We start from the raw sequence: 21122 nt of genomic DNA, 5'->3' as shown, positions 1-21122 counted from the left end.
CCAGGGGTGAGCCGTACACCAACTCGGCTGACAAGGTGTGCAGATGCTCTTTGAGCACCGTGCGGATTCTGAGCAGGACCCAGGGAAGCTCGTCCACCCAGTTAGGCCCTTTGAGGCGGGCCATGAGAGCCGACTTCAGGTGACGGTGGAAACGCTCCACTAGTCCGTTCAACTGTGGGTGGTAGGCAGTTGTGTGGTGCAGCTGTGTTCCCAAAAGGCTGGCCACAGCTGACCACAGGCTGGAGGTGAACTGGGCGCCTCTGTCAGAGGTAATGTGAGCCGGTACACCAAAGCGAGATACCCAGGTTGCAATCAGTGCCCGGGCGCAGGATTCAGAGGTGGTGTTGGTGAGCGGGACTGCCTCTGGCCATCTTGTGAACCGGTCTACAACAGTCAGGAGGTGCCGCACTCCTCATCACACTGGCAGGGGGCCCACGATATCCACATGAATGTGGTCGAAACACCGGCGGGTGGGGTGGAACTGCTGCAGCAGGGCTTTGGTGTGCCGCTGCACCTTGGCTGTTTGGCAGTGCATGCACGTTTTGGCCCATTCACTGACCTGCTTGTGGAGTCTGTGCCAAACGAACCTGTTGGCTACCATCCAGATGGTTGTCCTGATGGAGGGGTGCACTAAGTTGCCAAGCTGCCGAGACGATGGGGCGGGGTTGGCTGGTGGTTACGTCACAGATTAGGGTCCTCTCACCTGGGCCTACGGGGCGGTCCTGGAGCTGCAAACCGGAGACTGCAGTTCTGTAACTAGGGATCTCCTCATCTGCCTGTTGTGCCTCCACCAGCGCTTCATAGTCTACCCCCTGGGACAGGGCTTGGATGTTAGGTCTGGAGCGAGCGTCCGCCACGACATTGTCCTTTCCCAAGACATGCCAAACATCCATTGTGTATTCAACAGATGTCGCTGCTGGCAGGACGACCGGGGTCGGATGCGTTCGTGAACGCAAAGGTAAGCGGTTTGTGGTCCGTGAACGCAGTGAAGGGCCTACCTTCTAAGAAGTACCTGAAATGCTGGATTGCCAGGTATAGCGCCAACAGTTCCCGGTCGAAAGCACTGTATTTGAGCTCAGGTGGTTGTAGGTGTTTGCTGAAAAACGCCAGGGGTTGCCAGCGACCCTCGATGAGTTGTTCCAGCACTCCACCGACTGCCGTGTTAGATACATCCACTGTGAGGGCAGTAGGGAAGTCCGCTCTGGGGTGCACTAGCATTGCGGCATTTGCCAAGGCTTTTTTGATTTTAACAAAAGCGGCGGCGGACTCATCATCCCAGGTAACGTCCTTGCCCTTACCCGACATCAGGGCAAACAGGGGGTGCATGATTCGGGCTGCTGAGGGGAGGAAGCGGTGGTAGAAATTCACCATATCCTCGAATTCCTGAAGGCCTTTGATTGTGTTGGGTCGGGGGAAATGGCGGACCGCGTCTACCTTGGCGGGCAGAGGGGTTGCCCTGTCTTTAGTAATCCTGTGGCCCAGGAAGTCAATGGTGTCGAGCCCGAACTGGCATTTGGCCGGGTTGATTGTTAGGCCGTATTCACTCAGTCGGGCGTTGAGTTGACGGAGGTGGGACAGATGCTCCTGACGACTGCTGCTGGCTATGAGGATGTTGTCCAAATAGATGAAAGCAAAGTCCAGGTCACGTCCCACCACGTCCATTAATCGCTGGAACATCTGTGCAGCATTCTTTAGGCCGAACGGCATGCAGAGGAACTTGAAAAGGCCAAACGAGGTGATGAGTGCCGTTTTGGGGACGTCGTCCGGATGCATCGGGATTTGATGGTATCCCCGGAAGAAGTCTACCTTGGAGAAGATCTGTGCGCCATGCAGGTTTGCTGCAAAGTCCTGAATGTGTGGCACAGGGTAGCGGTCCGGTGTTGTAGCCTCGTTCAGCCTGCGATAGTCGCCGCATGGTCTCCAGACCCCTGTTGCTTTGGGCACTATGTGTAGGGGGGAGGCCCATGGGCTGTCGGACTGCCATACAATCCCTAATTCCTCCGTCCTCTTGAACTCCTCCTTCGCCAGTCGGAGCTTGTCCGGGGGAAGCCTTCGAGCACAGGCATGGGGTGGTCCCTGGGTCGGGATGTGGTGCTGTATGCCGTGTCGGGGCATGGCTGCCGTGAACTGCAGTGCCAGAACCGATGGGAAATCCGCCAGGACACTGGTGTAGTCGTTGTCGGACAGCGTGATGGAGTCTTGGTGTGGGGCCGGCAACTGGACTTCACCCAGGGAGGATGTTTGAAAGGTCTCGGTGTGGTCCAGTCTCCTCCCTTGCAGGTCGACCAGTAAGCTGTGAGCTCGCAAAAAATCCGCTCCCAGAAGCAAATGGGCTACGGCGGCCAGTGTGAAGTCCCACATGAACCGGCTGGAGCCAAACTGTAGCCGCACCGTATGGGTGCCGTAGGTCCTCACTGTGCTGCCGTTCACGGCCCTCAGGGTGGGACCCGGTTCTCTGTTGCGGGTGTCATAACTCGTCGGAGATAAGACACTGATCTCAGCTCCGGTGTCAACCAAAAAGCGGCGTCCTGACTGCTTGTCCCAGACATACAGGAGACTATCCCAATGGCCAGTTGTCATAGCCATCAGCGGCAGCTGGCCCTGGCGTTTCCCGGGAACATGCAGGGCAGGCTACAGCGGCGGGCTTCTGCACCCCACCGCTTTTGGGAGAAGCACCATTGTTCGTTGGTCTCCTGACTCCTGCCTCTGGGGTTAGTGGGCTCTGCAGCCAGGCCTGGTCTGTTCTGCTGCCAGGAGTGTGGCCTGGATGCCCCACTCCCCTTCTTGGCTTTCCACAGCATGTCTGCCCAGGCCGCCACCTTCCAGGGGTCACTGAAATCTGCGTCGGACAGCAGCAGGCCTACGTCCTCGGGCAGCTGTTCCAGGAATGCCTGCTCAAACATGAGGTAGGGCTTGTGTCCTCCGGCCAGGGACAGCATCTCGTTCATCAAAGCCGATGGTGGCCTGTCCCCCAAACCATCCAGGTGCAGTAAGCGGTCAGCTCGCTCGCGCCATGAGAGTCCAAAAGTCCTTATGAGCAAGGCTTTGAATTCTGTGTACTTGCCATCCTCCGGGGGCAACTGTATGAATTCCTCAACCTGGGCGGTTGTCTCCTGGTCGAGGGAGCTCACTATGTAGTAGTAACGTGTGGCATCTGAGGTTATCTGCCGAATGTGGAATTGGGCTTCTGCCTGCTGGAACCATAGGTGAGGTCGCAGCGTCCAGAAGCTTGGCAGTTTTAACGAAACTGCATGAACAGATGCGGCATCGTTCATCTCCGGTCCAAATATCGTTTGGGCCGTCGGGGTCACCAATTGTAGCAGTGTGCTACACGCAGCGCTGAAATAACGACACGTAGTCGGTGAGTTGCAGTTGCAAAAGAGGTTTATTCAAACTTCGCGGCCTCGCTTTAAAGCCTTCTTGTTCCCGCCCTCCCCGGGTGGGAATGCTGTAGGGGGCGCATATTCACAGTCCCATCCTGCGTGTGGGCTTTTCCCCTTGCTGGTGAAGAAGGCCTGGCGCCTTTTTTGGGACCGGCCTCAATGAGCCGGTTCGAGTGCACTGGGAAGCGGGTTGCCACAATATGCTCCTTCTGGAATTGTGCAATAGGGTTGCTACACTTACGAGTTCAAAGGCCAAGATTAATGCTCAAGCTTATTTAGATACCCTGGCAGTTGGGAGTATTGTAATTGTTTTTTTTTGGTTTAATATGGCAAGAAAGAAAAACACAAGAATTGTACATGAACAAACAAGAGAAAATCTGCAGATGCTGGAAATCCAAGCAACATACACAAAATGCTGGAGGAATTCAGCAGGCCAGGCAGCATCGATGGAAACAGTAGTCGACATTTCGGGCCAAGACCCTTCAGCAAGACATGGAATTCTGAGACTATTCTAAATTCCAAGTGATACATTTGGGTTTTTTTTAGGGAAAGTAGCATACCTTCTTTACTCAGTGTGAATTGGTCATTGTGAACTGTTCTGTGATTCGGATAGGGTTAAATTAAAGGGTTGCTGGGCGGTGTAGCTCATTGATTCAAAGGGACTGTTCTGCACTGTACTGTAAATAAAAATAAATAATACTGATATGGTTTACCTTCAATCTCGATTTGAAATGGACTAGCAACCTATTGGTGCTTGAAATCATGCAGCTTGCCAAAGTTGCGCATGTTTCAAGAACTAACAAAAGTTCAATCTCTGAACCCACCATGGTTGCTTTACATTCTTTTTCTCAGTTTAACAGAGGTCCTAACACATTAAACCCACTGTTATATGAAAATTAAAAAGTGCCTACCATTTCATGCCCAGACAGCATTTCAGTAAATCTGATCACTTGGCTGTTCTTCTCCTACCTGCATACAGGCAGAGGCTGAAGAGCAAGGTCCAGTGATTAGAACGACAAAGAGGTGGTTGTAGGAAGCAGAAGAGCGACTAAGGGATTGATTCCAGTCGGTGGACTGGGCTGTGTTCAAGTACTCATCTGAGATCTAAATCAGTATACCATGTTTGTCATGGACTTTATTAAAACAGTTGTAGACTAGTGAGTCCCTGCAAAAATCATTCTGAGTCTTCCCCAACTAGAAGTTCTGGATGGACCATGAGATCTTCAATCAGCTGAGGGCCATATCAGAGGTATTCAAGTTTCAAGAAGTCCAGGTAAATCTCTGGAAAGGCATCTCATGGGTGAAGTGACAATTCCAGACTAAACTTGAATCAATTGACAGATGCTCAACAGTTGTGGCATGGCTTTAACACTATCACCTCTTATGAAGATAAATCAAGTGATAGAGGCAACAACAGGGCTTCGCTTCCAGAATAAGCTCAATGCCTTCCATGCTTGTTTTGATATCAAGAGATGGAGGAACCAACACAAAGTCCCACAGCACCTGCTGATCTGAGGCTGACATGCTAGGGTGAACCCAAAAAAGTATCTGGTCCAGACAGGGTACCTGGCAAAGTAATAAAGACAGGTGCTGATCATCTAGCTGGAGTGCAGAGATCATTAACTTAAAGCTTCAGCAGTCTGAGGTACCACCTGCTTCAAGCAGGCTTCGATTACATCAGTGCCCAAAAAAGAACATGGCAAACTGCCTCAATGGCTATCAGTCAGTAACACATCCACAGTGATGAAGTGGTTTGAGAAATTGGTGATGAATCATAGCAGCTCCCACTTGAAAAGCCACTTGAATCTGTTCCAATTTACCTATCAGAGCAAAAGGTCCATAACAGATGCCATCCCATTGCATCTTCACTCAACCCCGGAACATCTGAACAGCAAGATGCATACATCAGGATGCTCTTTATCCATTACAGCTCAGCGTTCAATACCATTATCCCCTCAGAACGAATAAATAAGCTTCAAGACCTTGGCCTTAATACCTCCTTATGCAACTAGACCCTCGATTTCCTCACTCAAAGGTAACAGTCAGTTTAGATTGACAACAACATCTCCACAATTTTCATCAGCACAAATGCACCACAAGCTGTGTGCTCTATGGCTTTACACTTATGACTGCTCCAATGCCATTTTCGAATTTGATGACATCACTGGTGTGGGCTGAATCAGTATATAGGAGAGAGATTGAAAATCTGGCTGAGTGCTGCTGGAACAACAACTTCCTACTCAATGTCAGCAAGTTCAAGGAGCAGATTATTGACTTCAGGATGAGGAAACCAAAGGTCCATGAGAAAGGTTTCAAAAGGTCCACTTTCTGATCATCAGATGATCAGAAGTGGAGAGTATCAGCAACTTCAAATTCCTCGGTGTTAATATTTTGTAAAATTTGTCTTCAGCCCAGCATATAAATGCATATCCTTAGGAGTTTGCAAAGATTCAGCATGACATCTAAAACTTTGACAAACTTCTATAGATATGCAATGGAGAGTATATTGACTGGCTATATCACAGCCTTGTATGGAAACCTCAATCACTTTGAATAGAAAGTTCTACAAAAAGTAGTGGATATGGCCCAGGTAAATCCTTCATCACCATCGAACACATCTATACAAAGCAAGAAAGCAGCAACCATCATCCTAGGTTATGCTCTTTTCTTGTTGCTGCCATCAGGAAGATGGTACAGGAACCTCAGGACTCAAACCTTCAGGTTTAGGAACAGTTATTCTCCTTCAATCATCATGCTTTTGAACCAAAGGAGATAACTTTATTTAAATTCAGTTGCCCCATCATTGAAATGTTCCCACAATCTATGGACTCACATACAAGGACTCTTCATCCCATGTTCATGATATTTATTGCTTCTTTATTTATTATTACAATTTCTTTCTTTTTCTATTTGCACAGTTTGTTGTCTTTTGCACACTGGTTGAAAGCCCATTGGTGCAATCTTTCAATGATTCCATTATGGTTATTATTATTCTACTATAAATTTATTGAATACGTCATGAGAAAATGTATCTCAGGGTTGCATATGCTGACATATATGTACTTTGATAATGTATTTACATTGAACTTTTAACAATATTCTTAATGATCATCTCAAATCTACTCCAGGCCGCACAAATAGGAAACATTTTTAAATTCCTCAGGCACTTCGCAAGCCCTGCCAATGTTGCCAATGTTCTGAATAACTGCCTCAGGCAGCCAACCCGACAAATCCTAATTCATTTAATCAAACCTGCAGTGATTTGTAATATACACGTCTGACAACATAATTGCACTTGAGATTAAAAAGGCAGAAGTTTAGAGTTAATAGATTTAGTTCTGCAACATACTTTCATTTCACAAACCTAAAATAGGACTAAGGAAAAATTAGCATTGTGAATGGAAGAATGAAGGATCATAAAAGAAACCTGTGTATAGGTGAAGTACAGTTGTTCATTAAAATATTTTAAAATATTTTTAAATAAAGTTTAAAATATTTTAAACTTTATATTTTTTTAAAAATCATCGGGCAATTCCTTGCATTGGCAACATCTCTACTTGTCCTGCTCAGTTAAGATCACTGCATTCTTGCAATCTAGTCTTTTGCTCTTCACAGATTTTACTTGCTCTATAACTAACTGTTGTAGCTTTCCAAATCCTAAATTCTGAAATTTTCTTTTCCTTTAAGTCATCTTTATAATCCTCCTCCTCATAGAGATTGCTTTTCATCATATGTCAAAATATCTCCTTTTGTGTCTTTTTTAATGTTCGTGTGACAGATACTTTATTATGTTAAAGGCACAAAGCAAATGGTTGTCATTTTACCTATATTAGTCCAATTATCCAGGAAATAAAATTCTGAAAGAAACGGTGACCTGCATTTGTCCACTCTGATTGTATCTACCCAAAAAATTAAAAGCTGAGAACCACCCATTTTGTTTGGAAAATACTTCATAACCAAAACATCACTGGGGAAAAGAGGTAAACTCTCTTTAATAAAGCAATCTACCTGTCAAAAATTAATCTACAAACAGCAATTTTTTCATGATATGGCAAAAGAACTGCACTTAGCTTGGTTCTCTTAGCATTGTTCTAATGATATTCACCAGGATAATTCCTGGTTTGAGAGAGGTATCCTATAAGGTTGAATAGATTGCATTCTTTGAAGTTTACAAGAATGCTAGGTGACCTTAATGAAAAATAAAAGCTCCTAATAAGACATGGCAGGATGGATATCAAGATGCTTTCTTGTGGTAGAGTCTTGAACATGGGCCATAGCTTCAAGATCAGGGGCTAGTTATTTAAGACAGAGATACGTAGAAATTTCTTCTTATATAGGTAAGTGAACTGCTAGAATTCTCTATGAATGCGAGCTCAGCAGTAGCTTTTAAAATGAAGGCAGATAGCCTTTTGAAATTTCAGAGGATTGCTACAAGGAGGGCAGAATGGAAAGGTTGAGGTCCGGAGCAGAGCAGCCTACTCCTACTCCAATTGATGTGCTTGAGCACTCACAGAGCAAGATTTATTGTCAATGGTAATCGACCATTGTTATGTGCATGTTAGTTGCATTTTATTCATAACACAAAATGCTAATATTATACTTACTGACTAGGTACTATTTACAGCAAAAGTTACAATAGAATGGCAAAATGTTGGACAAACTCAGAAGGTCAAGCTGCATCTATGAGAAGAGAATGCTAAGTATTTCTAAGTGATGGGGCCCAGTGAAATTAAAGGGGAGCACAGGAAGAGGGTCCCTGAAAGCCAGGTACCAAACAATTGAGAATTCCTAACAACAGAATAGTGAATTATCAGAGCTTTACTAATTCAGCCAGCAATTTCAAAATCAAACAAAATAAATACATTTCGTAGTATTAAAAAAGGTACTTTTATAAGGTTTTAAACTTCAGATTATAATTACAAGACAGGTGTACCGCAGAATTAAATGGAGAAGCTCACCTGGAAAGCTCTTAAAAGAGCCATATGATCACTGAACGTTCCTGCAGCAAAATGCTTTCTGCATAACATAGAAGCACGCTTCTGTGAAGGTTGCATTGGTAAGACAAATGGATCGCGATAGGCCAAAGTACAGGCAATAGTGAGAATAGGATCAAGACACTTTAGCACTACAGCACAAAGAACCATCTTTCCCAGATGAGGTTCCACGGGAAGATCAGCTAAGTGGTAGCCAAGCTCTGTTAAATCTTCCCAGCTGTCCATGGCATCTATAGTCTAGAATGAAAAGAGTACAACAAATATGTTCCTAATATTGTATTTTATAAACACGAAAAAGAATGCAGATGCTGTAAATCCAAAGCAACACACAAAAAATACTGGAGGAACTCAGCAAATCAGGTCGCATCCATGGAAATTAATAAACAGTCAATGTTTCAGGCCGAGACCCTTCAGGACAGTACTTTATATTTTTATTTTACATATGGTAAACATCTCATACCTTGAGCATCTGAACTGCATTTCTAATTATAAGTGATGGAGGGGGTTCTGGTGCTTTAGCAAGGAAGTCAGCAATAGGACAATTAACTGGAGCTAGCAGTTTGGTATGTAAGCAAAGTTCCTGGGGAAAAACAAGATGCAAATGAATTAAATTATATTACTATATGTTAGAACAGTCAGTTTTAAGAAGTCTTTTTTACAGATTATAAAATTTTTGATAGATTGACACTTTATTATGTACACAAAATCATTGAATATCAAATGTAAAATTCAATGTCATCTACTCCCAATTGTGTTATTCTGGCTGAAGGAAACTTCCGTGTATTAAAGTTGTGATTGTCACTTATTTCAAAATTAACCATGGTTTAACAATAAAAATTATACATTAGAATAAAATAATAAGCAGGCAATAAACCGAACTATCACCTGCAGTGGCATTCGTAGCAACTCAGGAATCTGAAACTCCAGAAGATTTTGAAACCGAAGTCTACTAAATAGGTGAAAACAAATTCCTGGTCGGCAGCGACCTGCCCTACAAAAACACACAGAAATATCAAACAATTAAATAAAAGTAAAATCCATTACGTTTTGAACAACTTAAAATTTCACAAAATTTAATCATTCAAAAAGGCATAAAAAAATGAAAATTAATCAAACCTGGCTGAGTAAAGAAAAAATTATTCATGAGATTTTTCATTGCAATACCATAAATTTAGGTTATAGCTTGATATTTTCTGGGCTAAAGGCACTTCCTGGAACACTCTTCCTCGTATCTCATTTTCTGAAAAGCTCTGGAATTATGCTTGAGATGTTCCTATCCTAACCTTTGATGAAGAAAATGATAATAATGAAGAAGCTTAAGAAGGTTATGCCAAGGACATCTCCTCAAGGAAGCTCATCTGATGACAATTAATCTCCCTTGTGTCATCTCAAATTCTGCCACTGATCAGTTTTCTTTCTGGTGCTCAAATATCAATATCTTGCTTCTTTGCTTATATTTAGTCTTATGTTCATTCCTAGATCAAGACTACAATGATGTTTAGGAAGGAGTAGTAGTTCCAGTAAGGGAAAAAATCAGAATCAATAGTTTATTGGTGAAAAGGTTTGGTTTAATGGCAAAACAAAACTTTACTCATGAATGAGAGAAAACTAATAGGGCATTAACTGGCAGACTTAAGCTTGCCTCTTTTTTGAGGACAAAACATGTAGGCAATTGGTTATATTGCTGTATAGATACTAATGTGACTGGTTTTCCCAGAGGTTTTCTTAAGCTTTAATATTAAATTTAATAAATAGAATAACCATTTTACCTTCCCTTCCTCTGGATAGCACTCGCCTTGGAAATCCACACCATTTTTAACATTGTGACAGAGTTTAGTGCATCAAATGATTTCTGAAACAAAAGTGAAATTGAAACAATGAAGAGTTGCTGAGTTCTTCATGCTGTAGAAAGTACTGACATATGTTGATTAAAACTTACCTCTTTTACTTTCCCAGAATCAATGACAAATACCACATCATTGACAGTTACACTTGTCTCAGCAATATTTGTGGAAAGAATCTGAAATAAGATAGATCAATTGTCTACAAGTGAAGGAAAAAATTATTTTAAATGAGTGATTTTATTTTAAATAACTTTAAACTTACTATTTTACGAACTCCATTAGGGAGACTCTTTAACACTTTCTTTTGGTCAGATGTCTGCATGTTGGAATGAAGCATGAAAATCTGAAATCTAAAAGGGCACATTATTGTATAACTCATATCTTTGTTTACATTTATATAAGCTATATAAGACCTTGGTCAGACCCCACTTGGGAGTACTGTGTTCAGTTCTGGTCATCTCACTATAGGAAGAATGTGGATACTATAGAGAGAGTGCAGAGGGGATTTACAAGGATTTTGCCTGGATTGGAGGGCATACCTTATGAGAATAGGTTGAGCAATTCTCATAAGCAACACTTATGAGAACTTATGAGTAATAGCAACACCACTTGCGTATCTGCTGGGGTCATCTACTGCACCCTCTACATTGGTGAAACCGTAGTAAAATGGGGGACTGCACCTCTGCTCCATCCACCAAAGCTGAACTTGCCAGTGTCCTGACAGTTTAAGTCTAGTTCCCATCCCTGTCCCAGCATGTCAGTCTATGGCCTCCTCTTGTACCATGATAAGGCCACCCTCAGGGTGGAGGAGCATCACCTTGTATTCTGTCTGGGTTGCCTCCAACGTGATAGCATGAATATCTATTTCTCCTCTTGATTTTTTAAAAATCCCTTCACCTCCTTTCTTCTTCTGTTCCCCACTCTGGCCTCTTCTCACCAGCTTATCACCTCCCCTTGGTGTCCCTCCTCCTTCCCTTCTCCTATATGGTCCACTCTTCTCTCATACTAGATTCCAGCCCCTCACCTTTCCCACCCACCCATCACCTTCTAGCTAGACCTCCTTCCGTCCCAGCGCCCCAATTTTTTATTCTGGTATCCTCCCCATTCTTTTCTAGTGCTGATCTTGGCCTGAAACATCAATTGTTTGTTCATTTCTATGGATGTTGCCTGACCTGCTGAGCACCCCCGGCATTTTCTGTGCATGCTTTGGATTTCCAGCATCTGCAGAATTTTTTGTGTTTATGAATTAACACATTTATATTGTCTACAGATTTTTAAAAAATCATGAGACTTCCTCTGAATGTTCAGTGTATAAGATTTATCACCAACAGCAGTAATGACCCATTTTGACATAAGGATTGTCTGGTTCATTTATTTTCAGCAGATAATGTGGACCTAGGACAAATGGAAGAAAGCCCAATGTACCAGAGGGTGGCAGCAGAAACGTTCCAATTATTTTCAATCCCATTCCATAGCTCAGGAAGGTTTCTGTTCATAATCATCATCAAAAAGTTTACTTTCAGAAGAAGTAAAGAATTAAGAAAATATTATTAGGTAAAATGTTTTTTGATAAGATAAAGTACACTTATATTACTCATGGTTCGAGGGCATACTGTAGAATACCTTTACCAATATGTAATAAGTTAAATATCTAGAGTATAAGCAAATAGACAATTTGGGCATGCACTAAAAACTAACATGCTTTATAGATTTACCCAATTTTCTTAATCAGAAATTGTAAGCAATAAATGTTTTGAAAACTTACTTGTGAGAATTATCTGCAAATCTTTTATCATCATAAAGAATGCGATCTCTGAGACCTACAATTTCATCATATCCTGGTAAAAAGATCAAAACTGCACCTGGAAACATAATAATTATATAAAACTTCCCTTTAATAATAATTTTATGATCACTGGATATTTAATGTACCACTAAACCCTACTGAATGATGCACAAATGGCTCATTCCTGTAATTTTGATGTATAGGTTTTATTGACATTTTTGCCAAGGATTTTTCCCAATCCCAACCATCACAAATCATTCACAAGTATATCTCCAAACTTAAAACCTATGTAATATTTACAACATTATCAAATTACTGGATTAACAATTCAAGGCCTGAATATATGTTGTGTAATGGAAGCCTGGTTCAAATCCTCTCACAGTTGTTAAGGAACTTATTTATCTAATACACAGAATTATATGGAAATAACAAGCCATTATCAATTACAGAAACAAAAGGACTACCACAATATTGTAAAAACCCATCTGCTTCACTGATACTGTTGAGGGTATGAATTCTGCTATTCCTTGTATAGCTGATAAGCAACACCTCAGCAGAATGCCTCATTCCGAAATGGCTTCTGATATATTATAGCAAGTGTAAAAGCTACTAAGGAGTAAGCTATTAGTTCGGGCTACTTTGGCAAAAAGCCCTGAAGTCAGATGGGAACTTAAATTCAAGTAATTAAATAAATTATAAGTTTAAATATAAAACCTATACTAGCAATAGAGATCATAAAGATTACAGAAGGCTGGTAAAAAAAAATCTAGGTCACTGATGTCATTTAGTATGTTTGTCAGTCTTATCCAGTATTGAGTGCATGACTCCAGAAACATCAATGTCTTAATAGCTCCTCATTTCAGGGGTGAATGGGGAGGACACTAAATTTCAGTATTCTCCATATCCCCAATAAATCTAATAACAAAAATAAAAAAATAACAAAAATAACAAAAATAACAAAAAAATAACAAAAAATAACAAAAATAACAAAAATAACAAAAATAAAAAAATAACAAAAATAAAAAATAACAAAATATTCATCCCTTAAAAATAACAAAATTTGAATCTACTTGTTATTAATTAAGCTAGTTCATAGACCATGTTACCAATGGCATAGGAATCCCATCCAAATCATCTGACATTCTCCCACTGGAGAAACTTTCTTTCCATATCTATTATATCAAGATTCTTCCAGATTCTGCAAAATAAATTTCTTGCATCTCAGTCTATAATGTACTCAGAGTAATTTTAGTTCCTTTTCTTTTACATAACTTTAAAATGTTTTACTGTTTCAGTGTATTCCCAATCATCAGGTTTACCGCTCTCATGGACAACTTTGTAAGCCGCCTTCTTGGATCTAACATTATCTTGAATTTTCTCTTAGTCATTGCTGGAGTGTATTTCCTACTAGGTTTTTGTTCCTTAAATTGGCGTGTTTGATGCAAACTATGCATTGACTTTTCAAATGTTAGTCGTATCATTCCCTCCTTGCCCATTTTCCATTATCTTTCAAAATAGTTTCTCAATGTATCATAGCCAGTGCATTCCTCATCTCTTTGTAGTTTGTTTTGTTTAAATTTAAGACCATGGCTTCAGATTGAATGCACTCATATTCATATTTTATATTGTTACGTCCGTAGCCCCCTCCTTTGTGAGAATCGCAAGATCACTGTTGGGTTGGGTCAAGGGGCCCAGGAAATGGGAAAAGAGACGTGCAGGCTGGCTCGTTTCCCCGGCGATGTAAAGCTACGGGACCTGGCCATTGTCTCTTGGAGACCAATTTGTGGATTGAGCTACTATACTACGTGAACGCCCTCAGGCAAAGTGGGCTAGTTGAGGGAGAGAGTGCACACCCCCAACCTGATTGACATCTATGACCCTGCGAGTCAGGATAAAAGAGGGTCTGTAGGAACAGTCCCTCAGACGCACCAGAAGAAACGTTAAGCGACCACGTAACAGCAGGAAGTCATCTGAAGGAGGCCACGTGCGTTCAATTCTGTGGCTGGAACCACGGAAAACAGCTTTTAGCTAACAACGGGGGAATCCGCTCCCCTGACTCAACGGACTGGCATCATCAAAGACCTGGGGCAAGTTTAAACCGCATCGCTTTTAAACCCAACAACGCTGCAGCTTGAACGAACTGATAGTGACTGTTATCTTTCCATCGGACAATACATTATCCCCTAGACTACGATAGAGCTATTTCTTATTGGTTATTATTATACCCGCGCTTTAGATTTAGTACTGACGACATATATTATCTGTATGTTTGCATTAATCTTATTTTTGTGCCCTTTATCAATAAATACTTTTAAAAATAGTACCATCAGACTTCAACGGACCTCTCTATCTTTGCTGATAAGTGATCCAGTTACGGGATTTCGTAACAATATAAAATTCTGTATTATTATCATCACTCTTCCCTAAAGACCTCATATCTATAAGATTATTCCAATTATTTTTCAATACTAGATATATAATAGACTGTTCTATTGGTAACTTCCTCAGAGTACTGATCCAGAAAACCATCTCTTAAACACTCCTTGAATTCATCATCCATGCCATTTCTGTTAAATTTGAGTTGTCTAGTCATAATTCAGATTAAAGTCATGATCATTGCACTACTGATTTCCCAAGTTATACAATGCCCAATATTACCACTACACTTGGCCTGGAAGTTGTCTAATGAATCCCAAATTCCCACCCATGTTTTCTTGCCTCTTAGGTCCCCCTAAACTGATTCTTCCACATGTGAGGCAGGACAATTCTTTTTGCTAACTTACACATTGAAAAATTCATTGTCAACAATTTTTTGATCAAAATAGATGAAGTGAATAAATCTCAATATTGAAAAAAATGTAATAACTGAATATATCCAGCATAAAATTCAGGACAAATAGAATATTTCAATTTAACAATGACCGAGGATACAGAATAAGTAGCCATCCTGTGCTGAAATTAAACTTTATTGAAATATTTACCAAGAAATCCAAATGCATAAATCGTATCTTACCATCATCAGAACTCTGAAAGATGTTGTAGAGAAGGTGCATTATTAGATTCAGGTCAACCTTTTCGTCATCAAAGCTGTGGTGGTAGACATCTAGAACTTCTTTATCTTCTCGACTTATCTCTCCGCTGTCTGATTGCACCAGAATACTCTCATCCAAATTCCCCAATTCTACCAAAGAACTTTTGTGAAAGAAAGAAAATAGCAAGATGCTCAATATTATAAATCTGCATATTAAAAGGAATACCTTTTCACCTGCTGCAATTTGAAAGTCAATATAATTATGATTCCAGAGTCAGAAATACATAAAAATACAATGGCTTATTTAAATCCTAACATTAGGGTGCATTTTACAGTGATCATTGCACATGATTACAACATTTCACAAAACATCTTCAATACCCTGATGTGTATACAATACCCAAAACTCAAATAATACATTAATATGATTTTGCTTTATATGTTTCTTCCTTACTGTGATTAATAGATTTCAAATATAAAATAACATTTCTGTCCTTACTTGAAAGATTCCAGAAGATCTATAATCTCAGTTTGACCAAATCGTTTAGCCCAGTCCAAAGCCAACCTAAAAATATTTAAAAAAAAATTCCTGAAACTAGGTAGTAACTATATTGAACCTAGAGCTATCATTGTGATCTAGCCGAAGATGGTTGACATATTTAAGTGGAAAGCTTCTTGATGAAATTTCATCAAGCACATGATAACATGAATAACCATCATCATGTCTACAACATCAGTACAAAAAGATAATCACAGCACAAAGCACATCAAATTTGCATTGCCAATTCAAATCTGCTTTTTCTGAGTATATTAGCTGTCATTTTAAAACTAGAAATTACTTTTGCATATTATGCACGCAGTTAAGAAGCCATTCAAAATAAACCACTTCATCCCTATGTGCTTGCTATCAAAAGTTGATAAAAACCAACAGAGATGATATTTCATCTCAAACCTGAGGAACAACAAGAGGGGAGATGAGGGATAACAAAATTACTCTGAGGATATTGGGTGAAGTAGGTATGGGGAAAAAATGTCTGAAATCACTTCCTCAAAAGGGTAGTGGAAACCTGAAACCTTCTACTCCTGAAGAAAGTCAATAAAAAATTCAAAGGTGAAAGCAAAATAAAAATATTCAGCAAGGGGTTTTTATCAGTTATGGCTAAGACAGTTTCTCATTAGGATGGGCATTAACCAAGATCTAAGTGAATGGCATAAGGTGCTTAATTCACTTTTTAAATTTTCTGGAGTATAGACTATATTTAAATCACTGAAGAAAAATCCTCCATTGATAAAGAAACTCAATATATTTGAACGTTCAAAAATAGTCCAGAATTTGAACTCAAAAATGATTATTATATGAGGAATTTGTAATATTTCTATCGACACAAGTATCTTAGGTCCAAGAACTAGCTAAGCCTCAAGGTCACAGAGCTCACCCAACAAGCAAATAAACTGTTGGGTCTCTTATGCCAGAGCTGGTAGATACACAAGTTTAAATTCCTGTTCATTCAAACAATTCCCCTCAATGCAGCACAGAGATAAACTAAATCACAGACAAAAGTGTGGGATTTCTGCATTAAAATGACTCATGGAAACACTACATTGCTTAGTCACTCACTGTTAAGATATAATGATTACTTTTGCAAAATCCAGACCAATACTACACCAATTTTACAACTTCTGTAATAAGCTATAAACCTGAGCATTCAAAATCACACTTGTCTGCATCCTAAATCATATCAAATCCTCTTCATCAAGCACAGATGTGCACAATGAATTGCACTATCCCCAGTCCGACAATGCCCAAGTTTCATAACTCACTTCAGTCCTTCATTTTTAAGTTCTTCAATTGCTTTGTCTTTTCTTCAGTCTTACAACCCTCCCAGTGTGCCTTAGCTGTCCAATCTGGATCTTGCTCACCACTGTCAATGCTTTCAGCTAAGTAGATCCTACTCTCTCAAAATAGTCTCATTTTATTTCTAGAATTGTTTACTAAGTAAGAATTTTATTAAGCAAAACAAGTTTCTATTCTCCACAACATCACCAATACAAACAGATGAACCTACTAAACTAGACAACTCATTTTTTAAACACAAAAGATTCTGTAGATGCTGGAAATCTAGAGTAACACATGCAAAATGCTGGAAGAGCTCAGTAGGTCAGGCAGAGCCTATAAAAAGTAACGATCAGTCAATGTTTTGGATTGAGACCCCTCATTAGGACTGAATGCAGATCCTCCAGCATTTAGTATATATTAGACTAGACAATTTTTCTGGCTTCCTGAAACCCAACCTCACATGCTCCTGATCATGTTGTTGCTGAACTATTAGTTTTCAGTTCAACAAAATACCAAGTGCTGTATAATTATCTCCACTGGCATGGGAAAATAGTGTGCAAAGAAATTGCTCTTGAATTGAAGACTATTAGATCTTAGGTTGATTACGCAGACAATGTTTTGATAAGTTAATTAAATAAATCACACATTTTAGCTTAAAAGATCAACGTAAAAACAAAAAAATCCATACCAGCCATTTGAAGCCTTAACATTTACATTTGCTCCCATGCTGAGTAGCTGTTCTACTTGACTTAGAAAGCCCCGGCCTGCAGCTATCATTAATGGAGTAGCACTGGTTTCACTATGCCTGTAGTCAACTGAAATTTGGATAGAGATTACTGTGTAATAATAATACAACATAAAACACCAATGTACCATGTATGAATTTTGCTTGTGCACTTTAATAAAAAAAAAGTACACAGATGTTACCGGAGAAATGTTCTTATTACTGGTATTTGCTGCTTGTTTATCAATGTGCAGCAGATCCCACCAGAGATTTTATACCCACAAAAGTGATGATTGTTTACTTTACATAATGAAGCACCAGTGGAAGCAAGTATTGTAAGTGTAATTGCAAACAACAGAATTACCTTCCCCAGAACAAAGAGCCAAAGGCACTATAAATGCAGCAATGAAAGCTATATATCCGCCTGCATTGTTTTTTATCATTGCACTCGCAACAACATCCCGCCCCTCCCAATGCTTTTCCAGACATTGCTGCCTCATACAATCCCATTTTATAATCTCACTGTAGTAAACAATCACTAAAGTTTTTAGGAGTTTATGACGAGAACTTTTAAAACAGTTCAATAGGATTTACATAATATTAAATAAAGAGAAAAATAAATGGATAATGACATTTAAAGTCAAATGAACCATTTGAATCTAGGTGGCACACTTAGTCAAATAACGCTTCATGTGCTTGCCAGGCATGGCCAGGGAAAGCTGAGGATGAATCCAGTGGTAGAGCAGGAAGTCAGACGCACATCTAGCCTCCAGCATGTTTCTGACTTCCATATTCACAAGCAAAGATATGAAAGGTTGGGCTATATAAATTCAATCAGTCAAAATGCTTTTAGGAAATACTTTGATATTTCTACTTTGTTCGCAATCACATTTACAACAGACAAATGATTTGAAACCATCCTGTTTCCCCCATATTGCTTTCTACAGTTTTGACCACGGAAAAAGTCAAAGCTGAATTAAGGTTAAAAGGCTGCATAAATAAAAGTTTATGAAGCCTAAATAGGAAAACAGATAATAAATAAAATAAATAGGTATTTATTTAAATAAATATTTAGCATTATAAAATCTACCATCAGGGTCGATGCAGAGAAACTACTTTAAGCTCCTGTATTAAAGTTGATATTACAACCAATTAAATCAACAGAAATTTCAACTAAACCTAAAATTTTTGTTTATATTAGGCACCCCGGAGATGTATGTATCTAAATACTATGTGTGCTATTAATATTTGTTTGCACATGCATAACATTCTTTCTGTTTCCACGGTGCACTAATAACTTCTTGTATCAAACCTAGTTAAGATTAGGAAAACTAGAACAAGAAACAGAAATATCCTGCACAAGTAAATTATAATGTATTTACATTTTAGCATGTATCATCTTTAATTAGTAAAATACCAGAAATAACCTTTGAGCAAAAAGATTAAGACAAAAAGCTGAATGTAAACAGAACTACACACCTTTCAATCTGGACTCAAATTTCTCATTCATGCAGCCTACAATTTTCTATTATGCAACGGAGCAAGATGGCTTGTTACTGTTATGTACTCAAAAAATATACCCAAAGATAACTTACCACTGATATTCTCACTTAAAATAAGATGGAATAGTTGAGCAAAAGCATCAACATCTTTGTGCAGCCAAATATCTGAGAGACAGGCATCCATTTCCTTTATAAGCCAAGGCTCAAGGGAATTAAAATCCTTTTCACTCTGTGAAGTAAAGAAAATGGACAACAAATGGATCCTACTGGAATCACTACTGTCCAATTAGGAAAATAACACAAATAAAGAAAAATGCTGAAAATTGTTTTGTTATCAAGTTTCAAATGGTTCATTAATTTATCATAGGTTCAAAATACAAATGATCACAAGCATAAAATTGAAGAAAACAACTAATTTTTGGGAGCCAGTAAAGAATAAGAGATCAAAAAAAATCAAGATCTATTTCATAATCACCATTGGAACTGCACTCAATATGTGGTACAGGATGTTTCGTTTCAAATACATAATTTTGAAAAAAAAGCTAATTCAGTAATCTGCCATTGCAAGCCAGCCATTATTAGATGACCAACAATTCATACAAATGCTTATGGATTGAACTGTATGTCCTTGTGACTAGTAATATAATCAACTTGGACAACATGGCAGGAGGACATAAAGAAGAAGAAGAATTAAAGATAGTCATTTTAAAATGTAGCCAAATTACCAATTGACTAAATACACTATCTCCACCATCATCAAGTAAATCATTTTCTGCTGTTAGACTTGGGATAAATCTTTGTCTTTGATGCTCTGATCTGCTGGTACAGCTGGTCTCCTTAGCTTTATACCATTCGCTCAAGTTTGTTTGCTGCTTGTCTTCTGAGAAGATAAAATTTATTTATTAATTTTAAGTACAGTTAATTTTAATGCAAGAAAACTACATTAAAAAAACTACTATAATGTTATTGTTGGGTTAATATCTTACAAACTTAAGCTAACTCCAGGCTGCGGGCTTAATATAGATATATTTTTAAGGAATTAATGGCGAACAGAGGAAACATGTGCAACTGCAGTTACCTCGCTGTTTTTCTTTTTTATATTTCAACATTTCTTTATTTGTGTAGCCAGTGGTACGCAAGATGTCCTCTAAAAACAGCTCTTTTACTTCAAATGGTCTTCCTTGAACTTGAAAGAAAGGGACCAAAGATCAAAATCCATTGTTGAATCAGCCTTGCTCATCTTTGATAAAATATTTATACCTCTACTCAAAGTCTAGCAATCCTATTTGACATTTAAGATTGTCATCTTGTCATGCTCCTTTATAAGGCTTACAATACAGAGCAATAATTAATTCCAAAGACCTGAGCAATACCTGATTAACCTGCTTAGAGATCTTAATATCAGATTATTTCATCATGACTATTGCATCTAGTGTACTGGGTAGTGTTTGTTGCTCTCACTTTCAGCTTCCACCATGGGCGAGAAGTCTCGCGAAAAGGAATCAGGTCAAGCTGGACCTGATGTCCAGCTGTGGGTATTTAGCCCCACTATCTTGTGGCAGCCTTGGGAAAGACTAAGACTATGGGAGTAAATCCAGACAGCAAATCCCTAAGGCAGCTGGACGTCATTGAACATCCTTCCAGCAGCACCTGCAGCCAAGCTAGTGCCGAACTTCATAAGCTTTCCTTTCGACTAAATTGGTGAGGCCAAGTGAGGGATCTTGATGACTGGGCATCTCTGGATCTCTATATTTTCCGCTCAGGCTTGTAATGATGCTCAAGATAGGTGAATGCAAAGCAACCAACCAACTACCGCTAGGTGCAACTACATTGCTATCACATTACTGATATTTCATGATATTCTGAGGAATGAAATGTCATTAATTTTCAAATCTTTTTTTAAAGTCACTTTTTAGAGAAAATGTCAGCTGGTTAATCTTGTACTATGATAAATTTATTTCCTTGGAAGTTTCAAGGCAAAATAAATGTGAAAACAAATATCAGTATGTTCCTGCACCTTA

General features: G+C 39.6%; 1 protein-coding gene across 4 annotated transcripts in view; it reads right to left on the bottom strand.

Annotated features, from left to right (window-relative positions):
- The window catches only part of ythdc2 (YTH domain containing 2), a 76344-nt gene that overhangs the window by 35868 nt on the left and 19354 nt on the right, over nt 1-21122 (bottom strand). For all 4 annotated transcript variants that reach the window (XM_059969583.1, XM_059969580.1, XM_059969581.1 and 1 more), the window contains 13 exons: nt 20180-20287; nt 19827-19981; nt 19195-19330; nt 17564-17690; nt 15538-15603; nt 15021-15199; nt 11987-12083; nt 10484-10571; nt 10317-10397; nt 10147-10229; nt 9263-9368; nt 8838-8957; nt 8342-8614 (listed from right to left, as the gene is read on the bottom strand). In XM_059969583.1, the coding sequence (XP_059825566.1) occupies nt 8342-8614; nt 8838-8957; nt 9263-9368; nt 10147-10229; nt 10317-10397; nt 10484-10571; nt 11987-12083; nt 15021-15199; nt 15538-15603; nt 17564-17690; nt 19195-19330; nt 19827-19981; nt 20180-20287 (1619 nt within the window). The remainder of the gene's footprint in view (nt 1-8341; nt 8615-8837; nt 8958-9262; nt 9369-10146; nt 10230-10316; nt 10398-10483; nt 10572-11986; nt 12084-15020; nt 15200-15537; nt 15604-17563; nt 17691-19194; nt 19331-19826; nt 19982-20179; nt 20288-21122) is intronic.

This window comes from Hypanus sabinus, chromosome 5 (assembly GCF_030144855.1).
Source record: "Hypanus sabinus isolate sHypSab1 chromosome 5, sHypSab1.hap1, whole genome shotgun sequence".
Classification (NCBI taxonomy): domain Eukaryota; kingdom Metazoa; phylum Chordata; class Chondrichthyes; order Myliobatiformes; family Dasyatidae; genus Hypanus; species Hypanus sabinus.
This window is presented reverse-complemented; position numbering and strand designations above follow the sequence as displayed.